Raw genomic sequence first — 23,052 nt, forward strand, 5'->3', positions numbered from 1 at the left:
CAACGCACATGCACTTTGATTCTCTCATCTACACAGATGCAGCAGTTTTCATTTTTAGAAAACCATACATTATTACAAGGAAAAATATTACCACATGAGGGAAATCATTGTTGTGTCCATGAAGATGTGAAAAAATAGGTATAAATCTAGCTTACACATTTACCCCAAATTATTATACGCCTGTTTAACCGAAGCTAATTTGGGTGTGTTTCTCCATCCCCAATGTCACTTCTCTGTGTTTTACGGCCCTGACGAGAACGTCGGTCTCCTCGGCTGTGAACCGCTGCTGGCAAATCCACCATTATAATAGCAATCCGCCATGGAACAAGCGCGCCTGCTCTTAAAGGGAATGTGAGATGACGCTCTGATTGGTTTATTTCACGTTACACCCAAACCACACCTATGAGTAATGAAGCTACTTCAGACCAACCCATTTTAGATTTGCGTCGGGCGCAAGAGTCATTTAACTCCCGCCGGTATAATAGCAACAGCGCCGAGACCTGCCCACAAAGTTACTTGCGTTTCGCGCTTGATACTTGCGTTTCAGATCGTTAAAATAGGGCCCTTGAAGTCTTAGTATGGCCAAAAATAAAATTTCATTGTGTTTCTAAAAATACAGTCCCATCTGCAGTGACATAAAGGCTGTGTGCGGTCTGAATAAAGAGGGATGAATAATAAACGAGTGTGTCAGGACACAGACGTGCTGCAGTTTCTAATAGAGATGCTGAGACGCTCTAGTCACAGAAAACGCTCTGTGACGACACGCTGGTGGCCGGCCAGCATGTTCAGCAGTGTGTTAACCCTTCACATTACTCTACATCTGTATTACTGTATTTAAGCTTCTCCTCATGGGCGCTGAATATCTAAGTGTGAGTTAAAGTGAGTAGTTCACTTTACAGTGGCTCATTTATAATCGGATCGATGGCTCAGTGAGAATGAAAAGCGTAATGTAAACACCTCAATCAGTCGGACGGAGCTCTATATGACTGAGAGAGCTGGTGTAGTGCTTAAATCATCTATTTAAGGAGAACATTTTAGCCATGTAAGCCTTTGAATGCAACTCAGATTCAGAAACACCTAGTGCACATGTGCAGTGCCATGTGTGTGTGTGTGTATTGAATGTTTCCCAGACTCTTCTGTTTAAATGATTATCAGGGTCACCGAGCAGACATGAGGAAATCAATAAGAGTTTATGACACACGAGCTGAAGACGTCAGGATGACACGTGAAAGAACACACAGAAACATAAGAGATCTGCAGCTATATGCAATATAAACAGATTAAAGTACACACACACACACACACACACACACACACACACACACACACACACACACACACACACTCACTCACTCACTCTGCATCTAAGCACCAACATCCAATATTGGCTCCCATTGCGCTATAAAGATCCAGCCAGAAATACATCATGTTTATGTTTGCTTTCTCTCTTTCCACCTACAATATGCTTTTCACACTGTGCATCTCCTTTTTGTCGTGACGCTGGAAGAGAGCATGATGTTCCTGCTACACACACACACACACACACACACACACACACACACACTCTCTCTATAGACTTTATGGTTTTATACTTTACAAACTGTATATTCTCTCCCCAAACACTAACCTGACCCCTAAACCTACCCATCACACACACACACACACACACACACACACACACTCTATAGACGTAATGGTTTTATACTGTAGAAACTATATATTCTCTTACCAAACACTAACCCGACCCCTAAACACACACACACACACACACACACACACACACACACACACACACACACACACACACACACACACACACACACACACACACACACACACACACACACACACACACACACACACACACACAAACGTCAAGCTGCCACAGTGGAAATGTCACAGCGCTAATCTCCAGGTCAATATCACTGTGGGAGAGAGAAAGCAATTTAAAATGTGGCTATTAGTGAATGATGTGGCCATGCATGTAACACACTCACACACACACACACACACACACACACACACACACACACACACACACACACACACACACACACACACACACACACACACACACACACACACACACACACACACACACACACACACACACACACTAAAAAAAACATGTTTAGATTTATCAACAAAAGATGCAAGATTTACCTAAATAATCATTCAAATCTGTTTAAAAACGAAAAAAAAAATTTGTTTTTACATTTTTTTCAGAAAGGTCAAGGCGCCTGTGCTGTCTAATGTTGAATGAGTTGTGTGTTTATGAGGTTGAGGAGTTTCAGGCCTCAGGTTGTGTCCTACATGCAGTGAATATGACAGACGCATCACAACTCCTCACTGTCCGGGTCACTTGTTTCCAGCAAGTCTCACCGCAGACCCATTAAAAGACTAGAAAACCCTGCTATCACTCACTCACAGCTGGAGAACTTGACAACTTCACTCCTCATTGACTTTCATTATATTGATGAACAGCCAAGATAAACCTCATTTTGTTTTCCACAGAAGAAAGAAAGTCATTCATGTCTGGGGTGACATGACGGATGAGTAGAGGTGTACATATTCGATACATATCACGACACTGAACTCACGATACGATGATAAAAGGTTAACAAAAATGTTGATTTTTGATTAAAATGCTAAATTTGGTGTTACATTGTGTGTGTAAATGAACAGGCTTGGACTTGTTGCTGTCCAAACCCAATGCACAGGAAAATAGAGACGCCAAAATAACAATATTCATGATTCTGAAGCTGAAAACAGAATTATTTATCGAATATGACGAATATGCTTGATCTCTTTTACTGACTAGATATATTTAAAATAAAGTAGGACACTTTTTACTGGTAACATTTGGCATTATCAGGACCCACAAATACTGCATTATTATACATTATATTCAACATTATATATAGTAGTTTAATGTAGTACTGACACTAAAACTCTGAAAACTTGATTTTTTTCTCACACAGAAATGTTATTTTGGGTGAACTATACACAATAAATATTGTCACTATCCACGATACATATTGTTGCATTTTTGTATTGCGGTATATCATGACTACACCACTAAGGATGATTAAAATAACAAATTTTTGTTTGTTTGTTTGGAAGAACTACTTGTTTAATGCAAGTCTCACCTCTGGGGCGATGTAATCCGGCGTCCCGCAGAAGGTGCGCGTCGTCATGCCCTCATACATGTTTTCCTTGCACATGCCAAAGTCTGCGATCTTAATGTGGCCCTCGGCATCCAACATCACGTTATCCAACTTCAGATCTCTGAGGACAAAATAAACAAACCAGGGGTCTCATTTATAAAACTGTGCATAAGATCCTTACTAAAAGTGTACATGCTAGGGGTGTCACTTTTGTGAAAAAATCCTGTTCGATTTTTGAGGCATAAGTGTTCGTTGAATCGATTGTATGTCTAAAGACGTTTCCATTTTAAACGCCAAATATGGGCAAATCCACGGACAACTAACAAGCATTAGGACGAACGTAAAGAGGGCGCGTCGCGCTTGAGACGCGCACAAGTCTGCAATATTTCTGATGATTTATTAGCGTGAAGTTTCGTGCACAATGACAAACAGGAGTGCAACATTCTCGAAAAACAATAAGCAGAGTGGACTGCCATAACATCAGTGAACAACATCACTGCAGTCTTCAACATGGCTGTGTTTACCATTAGAAATGCCAAACAAATTTCACCTACGTAGGCGATTGTAGACTGTAGCCCGAATCTGTATCTGTATGCATGACACTGTCTGAATAACAGCAGAACTCACATTTTTGTAGTAAAAAGAGACACATTATGCAGAAGTATAATCTGCTGTTATGTGTGTTTATACTGTGTTTGCAGTTGCTGTGTGACGTGCGTTCGCTGCGGGCGTATTGTGACGAGCTGGACGCGCTCCGAGAAAAGACCGTTAAAATCGATTCCCTATTTTCGTTTTCGAAACTTGTGTTGATTGGTCCGATCGATTGTGCAATCGATTTTCGAACGTAAAGTGACAGCCCTAATTACTAACGCGCTCTTTAAATAATTTTTTTTTGAAAAACTGCACCATTGACTTTAGATCAGGTTTAAGTTGGTCAATGGCTCAGTCTATTTCAGTTCCTTAAAATAGCAACACTCCAACAATGTGCCTGAACACACACCTGGTTCTCAGACCTAGCCATGGGCACAAAAATGGGCGCAAATGAGCTCCGAGAAAAGACCGTTAAAATCGATTCCCTATTTTCATTTTCGAAACTTGTGTTGATTAGTCCGATCGATTGTGCAATTGATTTTCGAAAGTAAAGTGACAGCACTAGTACATGCGCCCGAAAGCCAAATATAGCGTACGCCAAAAAATATTCAGATGCGTTACGCCAGAACCTGCGCAACTTGTGCGTCGGGAGTGGCGTACGCCTCTTTCAGGGTCTGTTTTGTGCGACGCAACGATTATAAATGAGGCCCGACGTGTATGAAAGTCCCTCGGATGGCGGATGTTTCAGCTGACAGTGAAGAGTGCGGTGTTTAGCTGTGGGTGCGAGTGGGCAGCGAGCGAGGTCAGGGCGACCTCAGCCTTCATCATCAGAGAGCATGATTAATGCGAGCTGAGCGCCGCAGCCCTGCAGGGATGGGGAACAGGAGCGAGACAGCTCTGCAGATAAACAGGCTTTCTTACACCCCCCTTTCCTCACAGAGTGACTCATTCTCTTGACAGGAATAATACACACTGCAATTCTTGGGCGTTTCGGACCTCAAGTAATATGTGTTTTCAATGACACTTGAGTTTTCTGTTTGCACACAAATGAGTTCTCCACATGTCATGATGTCTATAAATGTCATCATATACAGCTGGCATTCATCTAGAATGTGGATATCTATCGCAAATAACAGCAGGGAGCTGGCAGTTTAAAACAATTTAAGCTCTATAAGAATTTATATTTTGTGAAAAAAAAAATATCACTTAATTTAAACCCTCCAAATGTGTTGCCCTAAAGACTTCCAACATAAGTGAATTACAGTTCATTACAGCTTGTTGTTGGCATCAACCTTCAGGTGTACACCGACAGACGAGGACTTAAAGCAACAAAAACAACAACTATGGCCCTCTTTACACCTGGTATTAAGATGCGTTTTAGTCGATCGGATCACAAGTGGACGACACTTAATACAGGTGTAAACAGGGTCTAAAGCGTTTTGAGCTTGTCCACTTTCGACAGCTTCCAGAGGGAGTTGAAAACGCATTAGACCGGATTGATTTCATAGTGTAAACGCTCATGTGTTCGAATGTGTTCAAACAGCCACAAAAGACCGTCTACTGACCTAATGCTTAAACATTATGGGAAGCACGCAAGCCAGACAGGATTTAAACTTTGTCGGCTGAAGACCCAAGTTTGGTTTGAAGATGAAAAACGTATCAAGCACAATGTTTTCTCACCATTCCTGATTTCTAACACACTCACTGTGAAATGAAAACTGCTGCTCTCTGAATGTTTTTCAGTCGTCTCTGGGCGCGTTCATATGTAAATTGCATAAGCTTATTTTCGTCCATTAGATCGAAAGATCTGAAAAAAATATATATTTACCCGCCCATAGACCCTCCCCTCGAAGAAATTGTCTCAGGTTACGAACGTAACGATGTTTCCCTGAGAAGGGGAACAAGACGCAGCATCCTCTAGAGGGCACTATGGGAAATGCCTGGTAAACACAACAATGAGCTTGACATTGACAGACGCCTGAGACGTTCCCTTTCGAAAGGGATCTCCCCTCTCTCTCCCCCAGAGGGCGCTATGGGGAACGGAATACTGAAGGGATTAGTGCCCTATTGGCTGAGCTAAGTCAAAGGACTCAAAAGAGTCGTCATCTCTAAGGTGCACACAAGCAACGCGATCATAGACCAGAGCTTCTCAAGAACGAAGGCCTTAACGGGATGAGAGAGAGAAGGCCTAACTACGTTCATATTCAGGCCAGTGTCCAAGGAGGCTCACAGAGAGCCTAACACTCAGAACTTCTGTTCAGACAGCCCTGAAGAGTGAAGGCCTCAAACAAGAGGCCTAGCAATGCTCTAACCCAAGGGCAGTACTGAGCTATACACTCAGTGTAACTGGCCTGTGAACAACCTAGCATACTACCCAGGGTTCCTGCAGGTTTCAGTTAGTCAAATTTAAGACCTTTTTAAGACATTTTAAGACCATAAAGATTAAAATTTAAGACCTACATGACACATTGCCAAAAAATATTTAAATCAAAGAATTCATTTTATTTCAATGAATTCAGTAATTGAAAAAGCATTAACTTAATTTACAGATAAAGCAATCACATTAGTAACCTTCCAGACAACGCGTCAGAGAAAAGAAAAGAATCAGATATAATTTTTTTAAAGAAAATTGTACTTTGCATATTATAGGCCTACTGTAAAAAAACACATAATTAGTTGATTTTAGTTGATCATAGTTGATCATAACTAGAGATGAAATGGCATGAACATTTCATTTAAAATCTGGCTATCATTTTTAATCGTATTATTTTAATGTTTATGTTAGTGCGTATTGATGCTAATTTTATTTGTTATTTGCTGTTTTTCGACATAAAACTTGGTGAATTGATTTCATTGTGTAGTATTAGTACTTTTTGAACAGGATTCTGTGATAACAGTGATACTTTTTGGCACTATAATAATTAAAAGTGTCTTGCAACATGTTATATACTAACATGTAAAAGTTCAAATAAAATTGACAAAAAAGGTTTTTATAAAAAGATAAACCTCACATATTTCAGACTTTAATTTATCTTTTTTGACTCATTCTTTTTATAAAAAATGATTTAGTGACATTTACAATACACTTTAGCTTACCGTCTGTCGTTGCTATGCAACTCCACAATGACAAAAAAGTTTTAGTGGCTAATGGATTTCCACTGCCGAAAAACGCTTGCTGTAGGTCTGTTACAAGATTTATTTACGGAGAAGAGAAAAACACCCGTAGTGTTTGGGTGTCTTTTTCCTTCATGTCTTTTTTCATGTCGCTGCGCCTGGAAAAAAAATAAGCGTGGCCTCAATTATAAGCATGCTTGCCGTGCGCCTACATTTGAATGAACTTGAGCGCGAAAAAGACGCGATATGTGAACTGCCTCTTAGCGAGCGAATTCGATACTTTTTTTGCTACTTTGTAATAACTTTATGCGGCCATCGCATTTTTGGAAATGAACGAGGGTAAAATCTTTTTTAAGATCTGACTAAATGAAATTTAAGACCGCGGATGAAAATCTGCCTGTTTTTAAGACATTTTAAGGCCTTAAATTTAAAGTTCTGAATTTAAGACATTTTAAGACCCCGAGGGAATCCTGACTACCCTACTGCTTAACAGAGCTCTAGAAGTGCAGGCCTCAGCATGGCGACTCTCTAAATCAAGAGGAGACCTAACAATGCCCCATGTTCAGGACATCTTGCAAGGAGGCTGACAGAGAGCCAACAACTCGCATTTCCTATCCTAGCAGAGCTCTGGGACGACTCTCTAAGTCCAAACTCTAGGAGCGGAGGAGCATGACGACTCTCTAAATCCAAACTCTAGGAGCGGAGGAGCATGACGACTCTTTAAGTCCGAACTCTAGGAGAGGGGGAGCATGACGACTCTCTCTCTAAGTCCGAACTCTAGGAGCGGAGGAGCATGACGACTCTCTAAGTCCAAACTCTAGGAGCGGGGGAGCATGACGACTCTCTCTCTAAGTCCGAACTCTAGGAGCGGAGGAGCATGACGACTCTCTCTCTAAGTCCGAACTCTAGGAGCGGAGGAGCATGACGACTCTCTAAGTCCAAACTCTAGGAGCGGAGGAGCATGACGACTCTCTAAGTCCAAACTCTAGGAGCGGAGGAGCATGACGACTCTTTAAATCCGAACTCAAGGAGCGGAGGAGCATGACGACTCTTTAAGTCCGAACTCTAGGAGCGGAGGAGCATGACGACTCTCTAAGTCCGAACTCTAGGAGCGGAGGAGCATGACGACTCTCTAAGTCCGAACTCTAGGAGCGGAGGAGCATGACGACTCTCTAAGTCCGAACTCTAGGAGCGGAGGAGCATGACGACTCTCTAAATCCGAACTCTAGGAGCGGAGGAGCATGACGACTCTCTAAGTCCGAACTCTAGGAGCGGAGGAGCATGACGACTCTCTAAATCCGAACTCTAGGAGCGGAGGAGCATGACGACTCTCTAAGTCCGAACTCTAGGAGCGGAGGAGCATGACGACTCTCTAAGTCCGAACTCTAGGAGCGGAGGAGCATGACGACTCTCTCTCTAAGTCCGAACTCTAGGAGCGGAGGAGCATGACGACTCTCTAAGTCCAAACTCTAGGAGCGGAGGAGCATGACGACTCTCTAAGTCCAAACTCTAGGAGCGGAGGAGCATGACGACTCTTTAAATCCGAACTCAAGGAGCGGAGGAGCATGACGACTCTTTAAGTCCGAACTCTAGGAGCGGAGGAGCATGACGACTCTCTAAGTCCGAACTCTAGGAGCGGAGGAGCATGACGACTCTCTAAGTCCGAACTCTAGGAGCGGAGGAGCATGACGACTCTCTCTCTAACTCTGAACTCTAGGAGCGGAGGAGCATGACGACTCTCTAAGTCCAAACTCTAGGAGCGGAGGAGCATGACGACTCTCTAAGTCCAAACTCTAGGAGCGGAGGAGCATGACGACTCTTTAAATCCGAACTCAAGGAGCGGAGGAGCATGACGACTCTTTAAGTCCGAACTCTAGGAGCGGAGGAGCATGACGACTCTCTAAGTCCAAACTCTAGGAGCGGAGGAGCATGACGACTCTCTAAGTCCGAACTCTAGGAGCGGAGGAGCATGACGACTCTCTAAGTCCGAACTCTAGGAGCGGAGGAGCATGACGACTCTCTAAATCCGAACTCTAGGAGCGGAGGAGCATGACGACTCTCTAAGTCCGAACTCTAGGAGCGGAGGAGCATGACGACTCTCTAAATCCGAACTCTAGGAGCGGAGGAGCATGACGACTCTCTAAGTCCGAACTCTAGGAGCGGAGGAGCATGACGACTCTCTAAGTCCGAACTCTAGGAGCGGAGGAGCATGACGACTCTCTCTCTAAGTCCGAACTCTAGGAGCGGAGGAGCATGACGACTCTCTAAGTCCAAACTCTAGGAGCGGAGGAGCATGACGACTCTCTAAGTCCAAACTCTAGGAGCGGAGGAGCATGACGACTCTTTAAATCCGAACTCAAGGAGCGGAGGAGCATGACGACTCTTTAAGTCCGAACTCTAGGAGCGGAGGAGCATGACGACTCTCTAAGTCCGAACTCTAGGAGCGGAGGAGCATGACGACTCTCTAAGTCCGAACTCTAGGAGCGGAGGAGCATGACGACTCTCTAAGTCTGAACTCAAGGAGCGGAGGAGCATGACGACTCTCTAAATCCGAACTCTAGGAGCGGAGGAGCATGACGACTCTCTAAGTCCGAACTCTAGGAGCGGAGGAGCATGACGACTCTCTAAGTCTGAACTCAAGGAGCGGAGGAGCATGACGACTCTCTAAATCCGAACTCTAGGAGCAGAGGAGCATGACGACTCTCTAAATCCGAACTCTAGGAGCGGAGGAGCATGACGACTCTCTAAATCTGAACTCAAGGAGCGGAGGAGCATGACGACTCTCTAAGTCTGAACTCTAGGAGCGGAGGAGCATGACGACTCTCTAAATCCGAACTCTAGGAGCGGAGGAGCATGACGACTCTCTAAGTCCGAACTCTAGGAGCGGAGGAGCATGACGACTCTCTAAGTCCGAACTCTAGGAGCGGAGGAGCATGACGACTCTCTAAATCCGAACTCCAGGAGCGGAGGAGCATGACGATTTTCTAAATCCGAACTCCAGGAGCGGAGGAGCATGATGACTCTCTAAATCTGAATTCTAGGAGCGGAGGAGCATGACGACTCTCTAAGTCTGAACTCAAGGAGCGGAGGAGCATGACGACTCTCTAAATCCAAACTCTAGGAGCGGAGGAGCATAACGACTCTCTAAGTCCGAACTCTAGGAGCGGAGGAGCATGACGACTCTCTAAGTCCGAACTGTAGGAGCGGAGGAGCATGACGACTCTCTAAGTCCGAACTCTAGGAGCGGAGGAGCATGACGACTCTCTAAATCCAAACTCTAGGAGCGGAGGAGCATAACGACTCTCTAAGTCCGAACTCTAGGAGCGGAGGAGCATGACGACTCTCTAAGTCCGAACTGTAGGAGCGGAGGAGCATGACGACTCTCTAAATCGAGAGGAGACCTAACGACGCCCCGTGCTCAGGATATCTAGCAAGGAGGCTCACAGAGAGCCTACAACTTGCAATTGCTGCCTTAGTGAAGTTCAAGGGCGTGGATGCCTCAATAAAGAAAACTTTCTAACAACGCTTGCAGTAGCCAAGGAGGCTCACAGAGAGCCTAACCACTTAGCCTATGACTAAATACAGATGAATACTCTACAGCCTACGCCTGTCAAGGAAACAGGCTAGCAGCCTGACACAATAATAAGCGTGGCTCAGAGGAGCGGAGGCCTCTAATAGAGCAACTCTTTAAGCGAAAGGAGGCCAAACAACGCTCGAGTTCAAGAGCAGTGACCAAGGAGGGTCACAGAGAGCCTAATTTCTATACTCCTATGTTCTATACTCTATTTAGACACACGCTCAAACAGACGGTCTCCTGAAGACAAGAAAAAGGATAACGTATTTCACAGGTGCCTGTTATACTCACGGTCGCACCAGTGGTAACTTCATACACAGCAAAAACTCCAGTGTTAAATTAACACTCCTGGGAGTGTATATGAGTCCACTCTCAAAAGTGTAAAGTGTTAAAATATGAGTGTTAAATGAACACTCGAGAGTGTTAAAGTTAATGAGATAATTAAGTGATTAATTTAGTGATGATTGAACATTATTGAAGACACCTGATGTTAACAAGCAGAATCACTGAAGGAGAAAATCACAAATTGTAAGCCACCGCTATGGTGATGGGTGTTTGCTTTAGTTGGGCTCTAGACCATTATATATGTACTTTAGATTTTGTTTGGCTGTTGTATCTTATAACTGCCAGATGAACAAAGAAAAAAAAGTGATCTGATGGTGTTGGTTATATTATGACAATCATCATTTGAACTTGATCACTGAACTCATTAAGATCCTTATTTCTGACTTAGATTTATGTTGTAGATTACAGCATAACTGTGAATCTGCATAAATATCCAGAATTTTAGATATAAGGATTTCTTAAAAGTTGTTTTGAAAAAAAAAAAAAATCATTCTTTTCGGCACACACAGATGTCAAGATTCAGTCTATGCATCTCAACAATGGTGACGAGCAGAATATTCAATTAGGAAAAGTAAATTACATAGACAATTCAGATCATAATTTATTCATACCGCAATGCATGATGGGAGCCATTAATGAGTTGTGATTGGTGGCAGCCACTGCAACATGCTTTTATTATTGTCACCATTGTTGAGATTCACAGGCTGATTATTGATGTCTGTGTTTTAAATAAATTTATTTGAAAGTCTTTTGATCAGAACAATGGTTATGAAATATTTTTGGATTACATGAAAAATACTGAAAATCATAATGTAGAATCACAGAGCTGCTGTAATTAACAAGCTAAGCCATCTCAATAAGTTTTGTTTTACGGATCACAACATGATTATGTCAAAACATAACCAACATCCGATCACATTTTTATTTGTTCATCTGACTGTTATAAATCAATAACAGCAGACAAACAAAATCTAAAGTAAACATAGAATGGTCTAAGAGCCCAACTAAAGCAAACACTGATCACCATAACGGTAACTTACAATTAGTGATTTCCTCCTTCAGTGATTCTGCTTGTTAACATCAGGTGTCTTCAATAATGCTCAATCATACCTAAAACTAATCACTTAATTATCTCATTAACTTTAACACTCTTGAGTGTTCATTTAACACTCATATTTTAACACTTTACACTTTTGAGAGTGGACTCATATACACTCCCAGGAGTGTTAATTTAACACTGGAGTTTTTGCTGTGTAGGTTGCCGTCCGCCAATGTCAAGTTCATTGTTGTGTTTAGACTCATGCTTCAGACACTGGTGATGCCAGAGGCATTCCCCACAGCGCCCTCTAGGGGACGCAGTGCGAGGTCCCTTTCGAAAGGGAACAGGACAGAAGTGGTTGAAAGTGGACAAAAGAGCCAGATTAAAACACCAGGTGTAATCCGATTGTGATCCGATTGACCAAAACGCATCTTAATACCAGGTGTGAACAGGGCCTGTGATTTCATGGGGTCTTTAAATATTGAGTAAATGCTATACAGTGCATCTTTGTCCTGAATTTACTGCAATTATATGGTGATTAAACTGAGGGTCTTTCTCGGCTTTTCTCTTTTCCCTGCTGTAACAGCTGTAAATGGGATTTTAATAGCATTGTCTTGACACCTTCTCAGCTGTAATTGGCTCTGTTCTGAGCAAATCTAATTTGATCATGTGAAGAGTCACATCTGCTCCAAGCAAGTGTATTTTCCACCGACAAGGTGTGACTAGTACATCTGCTGTATAAGTTCTACTGTGCTCGAATATTTGTGCTCGGAAATGACTATGTAATACTTTTTAAAAAAAAAAGTAAAGACACTGTAAATCCACTCACCTGTAAACAATTCCCTTCCTATGAAGAAAGAACAGTCCCACAGCAATCTCCGCTGCATAGAAGCTGTCGACACACCACAGCGTAGATTAGTCAGCATCACACATTCAAACAGATGTAAAGGACTACTTTTTGTTTGTTGTAATTCTCAGTCTGGTGTCACAGTCCTTACAAGAAGCAAAGGAAACAAATGTGCCTTTGGTTCAAGCGTTGGTTATTCCGGCAGAATTTGTCTCATCTCTGTTGACCAGGCGAAAACATGTTGTGAGCGCAGACACACATTACAACAACAGTATGAACAGCTTTATTTCAGGAGCAGCTCTTTTATGAACACAGGCATCTTATGTTTCCTCATTATATGTTGGCAGTTTTATTTATGAGTGGTCATTGAGCAAATGTTCAAGCCTGCGTTTCCCGATAACGTTGTCTCTTAGCACGCTACGAAGACTCTTAAGGAATAATTTAACTGAAGGTATACCATTGCTAGGCGTGTTCCCCGAACCATACCTTAGGAAGCTGCTTAAGATATACCTTCTTACGTGCGACGTTACCCGGGGCGATGCTGCTGAATTGGTTGATATCGACGGCTCGAGAATCAACTATTCTCTCGTGCAGCGGCTGTTTATGTGAGAAAGCGGTGTTCTTTATAAAAGAAGCACTTCAGAAATAGTTGAAATTGCATTTATTAGGGATATTATATACTCATGGGATATTATAAAAATTAATCCAAACTATAATAGCCTATAATAGCCTAGCCTACATATTTTAAAATTGCATCACATTGCTGCCATGATAACTATTTCAAATAGTTTTACTTCTCTTTCCCATTTTTGTTCGCTGAGGTGGAGCTGTGATGAATATTGTTCTTGTAAATACTTTCCAGCATTTCAGTAATAAAAGTGTGGGCTAAATCTTACGTACGGTGCTCTGCAGTGATCAAAAAAGGATTTAAACAGTGGATTTTCAATCTCTTCTTGTAAACTCAGAGATGTGGATTCAGACGGCAGTTAAATCACCACACAACCTGTTTGTCAAAAAACAGAAGGTACTAATTTGGCCGGGGATTTTTACGTGGGTTGAGTGAGAAAAAACAATGATATTATGGATTCGGGTGGCACTAAAATCACAGACTTACCCCTGTAAATGTTTAAAATAGCCTACCGTATACGAGCCCATGACATGAGAAACAATTAGCGTCCGAATAGGACTTAACTGACAGTAGCCTACGCTTTCACTGGCCTTTAAAAGCGCTCTTTAATTAAATTAATAATATAATATATATAATAATATAATCTAACAACAATCAGTGTAATGGCAATTTTATTCTTTGCATGAAAACACTTGAAATAGCCTAATTGAACACTGTCTGTGTGTATTAAAACATCAGGATTATATTCATTTAGACCTGCATCAGTGATAAGGTGAAGCTAGACCAACCTTACGAACGTATGACTTACTTGAAGGTATATATAACTAAGAACGTTTCGGGAAACACGTATTATCGATAAGGTACAACTTAAGGTGTAACTTAAGAACGACGTAGCGTTAAGAAGGTTTCGGGAAAGGCAGCCCAGAACTTTCTGTGCGTGGCATTAGAAATATGAACATGCTGACAGTCTTTTATACTGTATGTGTTTTCGCATTGTGACATTTTTTAAGCACATTTCCATACAAATTCTTGTTTTACATTCACCCAAAATAAAATAATATATAAATAAATATTCACATGTATAATAAATATTCACATGTAATGTGGCAAAAATATATTGTTTTAATTATGTTTTTAACATGGTAGTATTTCTTGCACTGCATTTTATTTATTCAGATTTAAAGAATCTAAAGTAAATCAATATTTACTGTAAAAAATAGTTTGCTTAACTTGACTTTTTGAGTTATCTTATTACATTGACTCAGTTAAGTTGGATTTACTTAGAATATTACGTATTTTTTCAGCTTGACAAATTTGGATGTTTTGGATGAACTAATAAAGTTTAGTTGGAATAACTTTATGAAAGTAAGGTGAACTTTCACTAAAATTTAACTGTAAAAATGTTTATTTCAAATGTAAACCTTTAGTAGGAGACCTCCAAAACAAAATGATGGACCTTTAAAATAGCATAAGGACACTTTAAGTGTTTTTCACATTACATTTAATTATACATGCAAAATAACCATTGTTGAGTGTTGTTGAGTGACATTTTTTTAAGCACACTTCCAAACAAATTCTTGTTTTACATTCGCCTAAAATAAAAATAAAAATATTCACATGTAATGTGACAAAAATATATTGTTTTAAATTATGTATTTAACATGGTAGTATTTCTTGCACTGCATTTTATTTATTCAGATTTAAAGAATCTAAAGCAAATCAGTATTTATTGTAAAAAATAGTTTGCTTAACTTGACTTTTTGAGTTATCTCTTTACATTGACTCAGTTAAGTTGTATTTACTTAGAATATTAAGTATTTTTTCAGCTTGACAAATTCGGATATTTGAACTTAATAAAGTTTACTTGTAATAACTTTATGAAAGTAAGGTGAACTTGTTTTAAAAGTTTACTGTAAAAATGTTTATTTAGTAGGAGACCTCCAAAACAAAATGATGGACCTTTAAAATAGCATAAGGACACTTTCAGTGTTTTTCACATTAAATTTTAATTATAAATGCAAAATAACCATACTAATTATAAGTGGACGCTAATTGCTGAATTATACATGTGTAAATGGTCATAAATGTTTATATGTCTTCAGATGATTTTTAATTTAGCTGTATATTATATTATAGGCACTACTTAGTATGCATTATGCTAGTATTGCATTGCGAACATGAAGCCAGCATGTTCAATCACATCTAAAACAGTGTGTTTGGCTTGATTAATGAGCTCATCATTAGCCTGTACTCGTGTGTATTGACTGATAGCACATGTCTTACACGGCTTGCGGCTCCTTAAACTTGCCCACTTGCTGGATGTGATACATCAGATCTCCTCCGTTAATGTACTCCATCACAAAGTACAGACGATCCTGACAAAAGACAAATAACATAAATAGTACAGCAGCAGAATATGAACTGTTTTGAGTCCTGAATTAACCCTGACCTCAGATCAGATGTTATTGGCATATTGATATATAACAGACACAGTGACCAAAGATCCTGCTTTGACCTTCCCTTTTCTTTCTCAGATTTAGAAAGTTGATTACTTTAGCAACCAAACACTATAGATGCCATATTGACTAACACATATCTCTTGAATATGTGTTATGCTTCTCAGGGCTGAACAGTACGGATGGCCTGATTACATTCACTTCATGTCTCGCAAATTGTTTTATTGTGATTTATTCTACATTTCTGTTGCGAATTCTGCTTATTTGTCACTAAGATAATATTATCTTTCTAACAGAAGAGGTTTTGATAGATTTCGAACGTGTTGAAAACGACAAAACAGTCAGTAAATTGTATGCCGGTATATTTAGATTTGGTAAAACTTGGTAAAAAAATGGTACCATGATCTTTACTTTAGAATTAATTACACATTGTGCATTACTCTCATTAATTATGGACATGTATATAGTAGTTTTCTTAGAGGTATGAAAAAAATAGTAGTTATTGATTAGCTAATAGCTCATACTTACTTATTCATGGTAACACTTTACAATAAGGTTCATTAGTTAACATTAGTTAATGTATTAACTAACAATGAGCAATACATTTGTTACAGTATTTATTAATATTTGTTAATGTTAGTTAATATAAATCCAGCTGTTCATTGTTTGTTCATGTTAGTTCACAGTGCATTAACTAATGCAAACAAATACAACCTTTGATTTTAATAATGTATAGTAAATGTTAAAATTAATATTACAAGGATTAATTAATGCTGTAGTTCATTCTTAGTTCATGTTAATAAGGTCGTTAACTAATGTTAACTAATAAACCTTATTGTAAAGTGTAACCTTATTCATTAACCAGAGTTTCGTGTAAGTTAATAGTAGTAACTAGAATGTTAAATATTGCGTTACTCAATTATTTCTTAATTGATGACGGTAATTTGAAGTGTTACCCACACAGGCTAATAGACTGAGGTATTTGTGTGTGTGTGTGTGTGTGTGTGTGTGTGTGTGTGTGTGTGTGTGTGTGTGTGTGTGTATGGAAGTGCATTGATTTAGCGAAGGTCACTACAACCACATATAGTACGCTGGTGTTCCCAGCTCCTCATTGTCACCATCCCTCAGGGATTTATAGTGTTTGGAGTGAAATGCGAGTGGACATGATGGCTGGTTTGCTGTCTGCGTTCAGCTCATGAATATTCAGTGAGGCCATGCTGGGATCTGTTGCATTATTCATGAGCAGGATCCCCATACTGAGAGAGTCCTGCTGTGACTCCTGGAGGAGCTTTCCCTGTGTGACGCAAGCAAACACCCAAACACACACACACTGTTCGCATCTGCTGTGTTTACACACACTTTTCTTTCAAACAGCCATTACCCTTCAAATTGCACAAATTGAAATTGCAAATCGAAAATATGCCCAATGGAAACACGTCAATTTCACAAAAAAAGTTCTTACGCTCGCATGAGGAGGTTTTTCAGGCAATTTGAAAATGGAATGGAAACAGTTTTTTGTGCATTTAAAGTCACCTGACGTCGATGACGCGGTGTGTTTGGACAGAATATGAGACAGAGCTCTTTATTAAATTCATAAAAGACAAAATGATTACAGGAATAATGGATTCTAAACCTCAAATACATGCCACAATCAAGACACCCAGAAACACCTCATATGTGCCGCTCACAAGTATAATAAGGGTCGTTCCTTACCATTAATGCTTGGAAAACACACATACATCTCCTTTGATTAATAATAATGGCCAGTGCAGTGGCTGAGATACATAAACCTACCAACATCAGAGTGAAATTACAGTCGGTCACTGAAAATAGCCCTGAAATCAAATATGGCACTGGAATATCTTGTCATAATTCCGTTATGTTTGGTCACATAATATGAAAAATGCACTGAAAAAATTTGTGTGTAATTCATGTAAAGTGCATGTTTACTCTGGACTAACTTGAAAAACATGGTGTCCGGTTTTCGTTTAGAAAATAACACTGTCCATACAAAAAATGTAAGAAATAATTATGTTTACATATAATTTTTTCTTGACAACAGAGTGTTATTGTGCAGAACACTTTACTGACTGCCGAAATAAATCAATATTGTGTGGATTATTAATTTTTCTGGTGTTTTTTTTTAATAGGTAGGAGAAAATAAGACTTATTTTAAAGCATCACAATATTACAATAATCATTAAGGTCTTTTAAAGCTGTCTTTATTTATCTACTATAATTAATTTATAAACTAAATTAAACATTGACTTACAAAATATTTTTTTTTGTTTTATCTTAAGTAAAAAATCCACTGTCATATTAAAGCTAATTTAGGTTTATTTAATTTATGGTGAAATTAAGTTGTAAAAATTATTATTGTTAAGTAACATTTTGGAAAATATATGAATTATTTGTATGGGATTGTCAGGGGTTGCTTGTATAATCCAAATTATGAGAGATGCGTGACGCAGAACGAACCAAAAAACAAAAACACATTTAATAAACACAGAGAGCAAAAATACAACAAAATCCATAAACTTAACACAAAAACTATGACTAAAACTAAACAACTTAGATATGACAGCTATATGGTCTTTATAATAAATTATCTTTTTACTCTATATGAATGTTTTTGACTTTGGGGAAATATATGTTGGATTAATATTAAATCAGGTTTGAAAGAAAACATAATTTGAAAAAACTCACACATTTAAGAAGGCTTGATATACGTATGTGACCCTGGACCACGAAACCAGTCACATGGAGCAATTTTATGAAATTGAGAAGTATACATAATCTGAAAGCTGAATAAATAAGATTTCCATTGAAGTATGGTTTGATATGATAGGTAAATCTGGAAAATCTGAGCAAAAAAATCTAAACATTGAGAAAATTTCCTTTAAAGTTGTTCATTTATGTTGGCGATTGTGCTGCATTCACTCACAAAAATACATGTTTTATATATTTACGGTAGGAAATTTACCAAATATCCTCATGGAACATGATCTTCACTTAATATCCTCATGATTTTTGGCATAAAAGAAAAATCGATAATTTTGACCCATACAGTGTATTGTTGGCTATTGCCACAAATATACCCGTCCAACATGTGACTGGTTTTGTGATCCAGGGTCACAAATGTGGTCAATATGAATAGGAAAAGATGTGCATAAGGATTTTACAAAATTTCGTGTTCCACAGGAGAGACAGCTAAATATAATTCTTGGTTCATTCCTTCTGGGTCACACATCTCTCATCATTTGGATTATACAAGCAACCCCTAAAAATACCATACAAATAATCGATATATTTTCCAAAATGTTGCTTAATGTAGCTCGATATAGAGACGAACACACAGTGGACGTAAAGAGATGGCGTCTCACCACAGTCTGGAAGCAGGAGTGCAGTTGTGTGAGGAACGGGGGCTTTTCTCTCTGGGCCAGCACTCTCTTCTCCACCATTGTGCACTCCACGTCATCGTCCTGGATCACCACGTCCTTCTTCAGGATCTTGATGGCGTACAGCTCCTCGGTGGACTTCATCTCGGCCAACATCACCTGTGTGGAAAACAAACACACACATGGTGTGTGAGTGCAAACTCTGTTCGTGATTGACACATAACAACCCTCATCCTTCCCTCGTTCTGTAACAAACACTTCCCTCGCGGGTCAAAATGACCCGAAGCCCAAAAATTATACTTTTTTTTTTTTTTTTGGTCCAGAAAGCTTATTTTATTTCATTTTGATAAAAAAAATCTATTTTTAATGCATTTTTTGGGGGGGATATTTTTTTGTTATTTTTTATTTTATTTACCGTTAAATTACTAGATTTCATCAATAAATAAACAGTAATTTAAGCACATTCATCACATTCTTTCAACTTAAATTCAAAATAACTCACAATTTTGCGCACAAACGTTTTAATTCAGCTCATAATATCTTACATTGGGTGTGTTTGCCGACCTCTTGTGGAAAAAAACTAATATAACATGATATTTCATGACTCTAGATGGCCTTATAGCTCTATATGCAAACGAGCTGTTCCTCTGGGTCCTAAAGTCAGTTTCTCTTTCAGTGTGCATTCAGATACACATGTAAACATTATAAAATATTTTTTTGGTAAAGTTTTAGCATTTTTAGCTCGAGCATTTTAGGGTTTTCTATGTGTACTGAAGCATTCCTCGCATCCCATTCATTCCTAAGGGGGTCAAATTGACCCGTGAGCGAAGAATTGTTACTTTTTTACGTTTCAACCACAAAACTATTTTCCGGGTCAAATTGACCCAAGGGAAGGATGGAGGTTAAGGTGTGGTCATATTTACTGTTGCATGGCCATATTTTGCAAGTGAAATTAAGTCAATACAATTTGAATGCGCATGTTCGGGAGTTTCGCATGAGGGCGAAGTAAGCTGTGCTTTATATATTGCTACACTATTGACAAGAGACAATGGACCTTTGATGCCCACAAAATCTTCGACCACACCTTTATCAATAGATCAATAGATGGCGATCTCCAGTCTTATTGGATGAATTAATGTTATTTTTAGGGAGTCATGAGGTTTGCAGTTTTAATCACTCCACTGAGAAACAAAGTCTTTCTGAGGAAGAACTAGTTGCTGGATTTTGCAAAGTTGGACATTCCAGCATCTTTTGAGGCACTTAATAAAAAGTTGAAATATCCTTGATCACACATTTATATTTGTTTGTTATGTTACACTTTCTGACAGATGGATATTCTGACCACTAAAACGTCTCAGGTTACGACTGTAACCATAGTTCCCTGAGAAGGGAACGAGACGATGCGTCAATGACGCTTTGGGAACGCTCCTGCGTGATTGCGTCTGAAGCACCTATGTCAACTAGTCCAATGGCGAGAGTGGGCGTCACGGGCGGGTGACGTGACGACCAGGAAAGGATAAAGGACATCCGGTTTAGAACCGCGCTAGCTTCGAAAAGGGCCGAAGCAAGTCGATCACAGGGATGTAGTAAGTATGGCAAAGTGACGCATCGTCTCGTTCCCTTCTCAGGGAACTATGGTTACAGTCGTAACCTGAGACGTTCCCTTTCGAGGGAACTCGCGATGCGTCAATGACGCTTTGGGAACGAGAATGCCCAACACGCCATACGAACCAGAACCTGTCTGTGTGAATACTGCACAACTAAGACAAGAGAACTGGAGAACCTGGGGAAGCACCCAGGTCGAAGTTGCAAAACCTTACGAATGTGAGCGGAGAGGACCAGCCTGCCGCATACCACACCCTACAGGGATATCTACATATATATAATAAGGCTTCTAAGCCGCCATACTCCTGTCCTGGTCTAAAATCACCACGGAGGAAACAACCAAAGGTCCCCCCCTTTCTCCCCCTCCTCAGGGAAATACCACCAAAAGGGACATGTAGGCACTAAGGCTGCCACGTACACCTTCAGTGTGGAAGGGGATAACCCTGCGGAAAAACAAGCAAGCAGTAACTCCAGCACTGTACCAATCGGGCAGTAACTGGGCCCGAGACCCGCAATATGAAGTGAAAACCCATCACTAAATACATAAAGTTTCCTCGTGGAGAGAGCTCTGGAGTGAAGTATGGTCTCCACAACCTCAGTTGAGAGACCAAGTCAATGAGTTTGGCCCCCTCAGAGGCCAAACCCACAGGTTCCATATATCTGGGCTTTGGGTGAATGGTCACCCCTCCCACTTAAAACCAAAGGTCCCTCCTGACTGGAATCTCCAAGGGAGAGCCATCGAGTAGAGACACCGGGTCTGAGAACCAATCAGACCGGCCAGTACGGTTCTACAAATAGTAGACTTATTCCGTCCCGGCGGACCTTCTCCAGAACTCCTTGGAGCAGAATAATCGGGGAGAGATGTACAGACGTAGCCTCGGCCATGTCCATACCACAACGTCCAGCCCCAAGGGAGCTGGGTGTGTGAGGGAGAACCAAAGTGGACCATGCGTCGTATCCTGAGACGTGAACAGATCCACTTGTGCCTGGCCATAAACCCCCCAAAATGTGCTCCACCACCTCGGTGTGGAGCCTCCATTCCCCGGGCCTCAGCCCCTGCCTCAACAGGATGTCTGCTCCTACATATTTATGTAAGAGACCACTGACGTGTTGTCTGTAAGGACAAGCACATGATGGTCCCTCAGGTCTGGGAGGAATGTCTCAACGCATTGAAGACTGCCATCATCTCCAGGTAATTTATGTGCCAAAAAGATGATGACTCCTCCACAGGCCCTGAGATGAGTGGCCTCCCAATACCGCTCCCCAGCCGGTGAGGGAAGCATCTGTCGAGATAGCAACTCGATGGCAAAGAGCTCCCAACACCGGAACCTGGGAAAGGAACCAGTATTTCCTCCATATAACCAAGGCGCGGAGACACTGCCACGTGATCTTGATCGTACGAAGTGGGTTTCCCCTCGGGGAGAACCCTCTGGTTCTGAGCCACCACTGCGAGAGTCTCATATACAGTAGGCCAAAGGGTAACACATTGGACGCTGCTGCCATGAGGCCCAACAGTTTCTTAAACTGTTTCACAATACATGACTGCTCACGTGAGACAGGAACCATTAATTTCTCCATATAACCAAGGCGCGGAGAAACCGCCGCGTGATCTTGATCGTACGAAGTGGGTTTCCCCTCGGGGAGAACCCCCTGGTTCTGAGCCACCACTGCGAGAGTCTCATATACAGTAGGCCAAAGGGTATCACATTGGACGCTGCTGCTTGAGGCTCAACAGTTTCTCGAACTGTTTCACAATGCGTGACTGCTCATGTGAGATAGGAACCAGTATTCCTCCATATAACCAAGGCGCGGAGACACTGCCGCGTGATCTTGATCATACAAAGTGGGTTTCCCCTCGGGGAGAACCCTCTGGTTCTGAGCCACCACTGCGAGAGTCTCATGTACAGTAGGCCAAAGGGTATCACATTGGACGCTGCTGCCATGAGGCCCAACAGTTTCTCGAACTGTTTCACAGTGCGTGGCTGGCCTAGCTTCAACTCTTTTGTGGTTGCGAGGATAACAGCTACACGAACGGGCAAAGTATGGCTCGGACCGTGACTGAATCCCATACCACACCAAGGAAAGTGGTTCTCTGTAGTGGAGAAAGCACACTCTTCTTGGCATTGAGTCTCACCCCAATTTCTTCATCTGAGCGAGGACGACATCTCGATGCCAAACTGCTAACTGCTCCGATTCCGCCAGAATCAGTCAGTCATCGATGTAGTTCAGAATGCGTAGCCCTGCAGCCTGGCGGGGCCAGAGCTGCATCTACGCACTTCATGAACGTG

At 40.8% G+C, this 23,052-nt stretch overlaps 1 protein-coding gene across 3 annotated transcripts in view; it reads right to left on the reverse strand.

The window, feature by feature from the left end:
• prkcab (protein kinase C, alpha, b) overlaps positions 1–23,052 on the reverse strand; it is a 197,520-nt gene that overhangs the window by 15,173 nt on the left and 159,295 nt on the right. For all 3 annotated transcript variants that reach the window (XR_014030079.1, XM_081363977.1, XM_081363976.1), the window contains 4 exons: positions 19,145–19,318; positions 15,589–15,680; positions 12,660–12,722; positions 3,150–3,288 (listed from right to left, as the gene is read on the reverse strand). Coding sequence is in view for 2 of the 3 variants with exons in the window: in XM_081363977.1 (XP_081220103.1) it covers positions 3,150–3,288; positions 12,660–12,722; positions 15,589–15,680; positions 19,145–19,318 (468 nt within the window). In the remaining variant the exon portion in view is untranslated. The remainder of the gene's footprint in view (positions 1–3,149; positions 3,289–12,659; positions 12,723–15,588; positions 15,681–19,144; positions 19,319–23,052) is intronic.

Source organism: Scardinius erythrophthalmus (genome assembly GCF_964197995.2).
Source record: "Scardinius erythrophthalmus genome assembly, chromosome: 1".
Lineage (NCBI taxonomy): Eukaryota > Metazoa > Chordata > Actinopteri > Cypriniformes > Leuciscidae > Scardinius > Scardinius erythrophthalmus.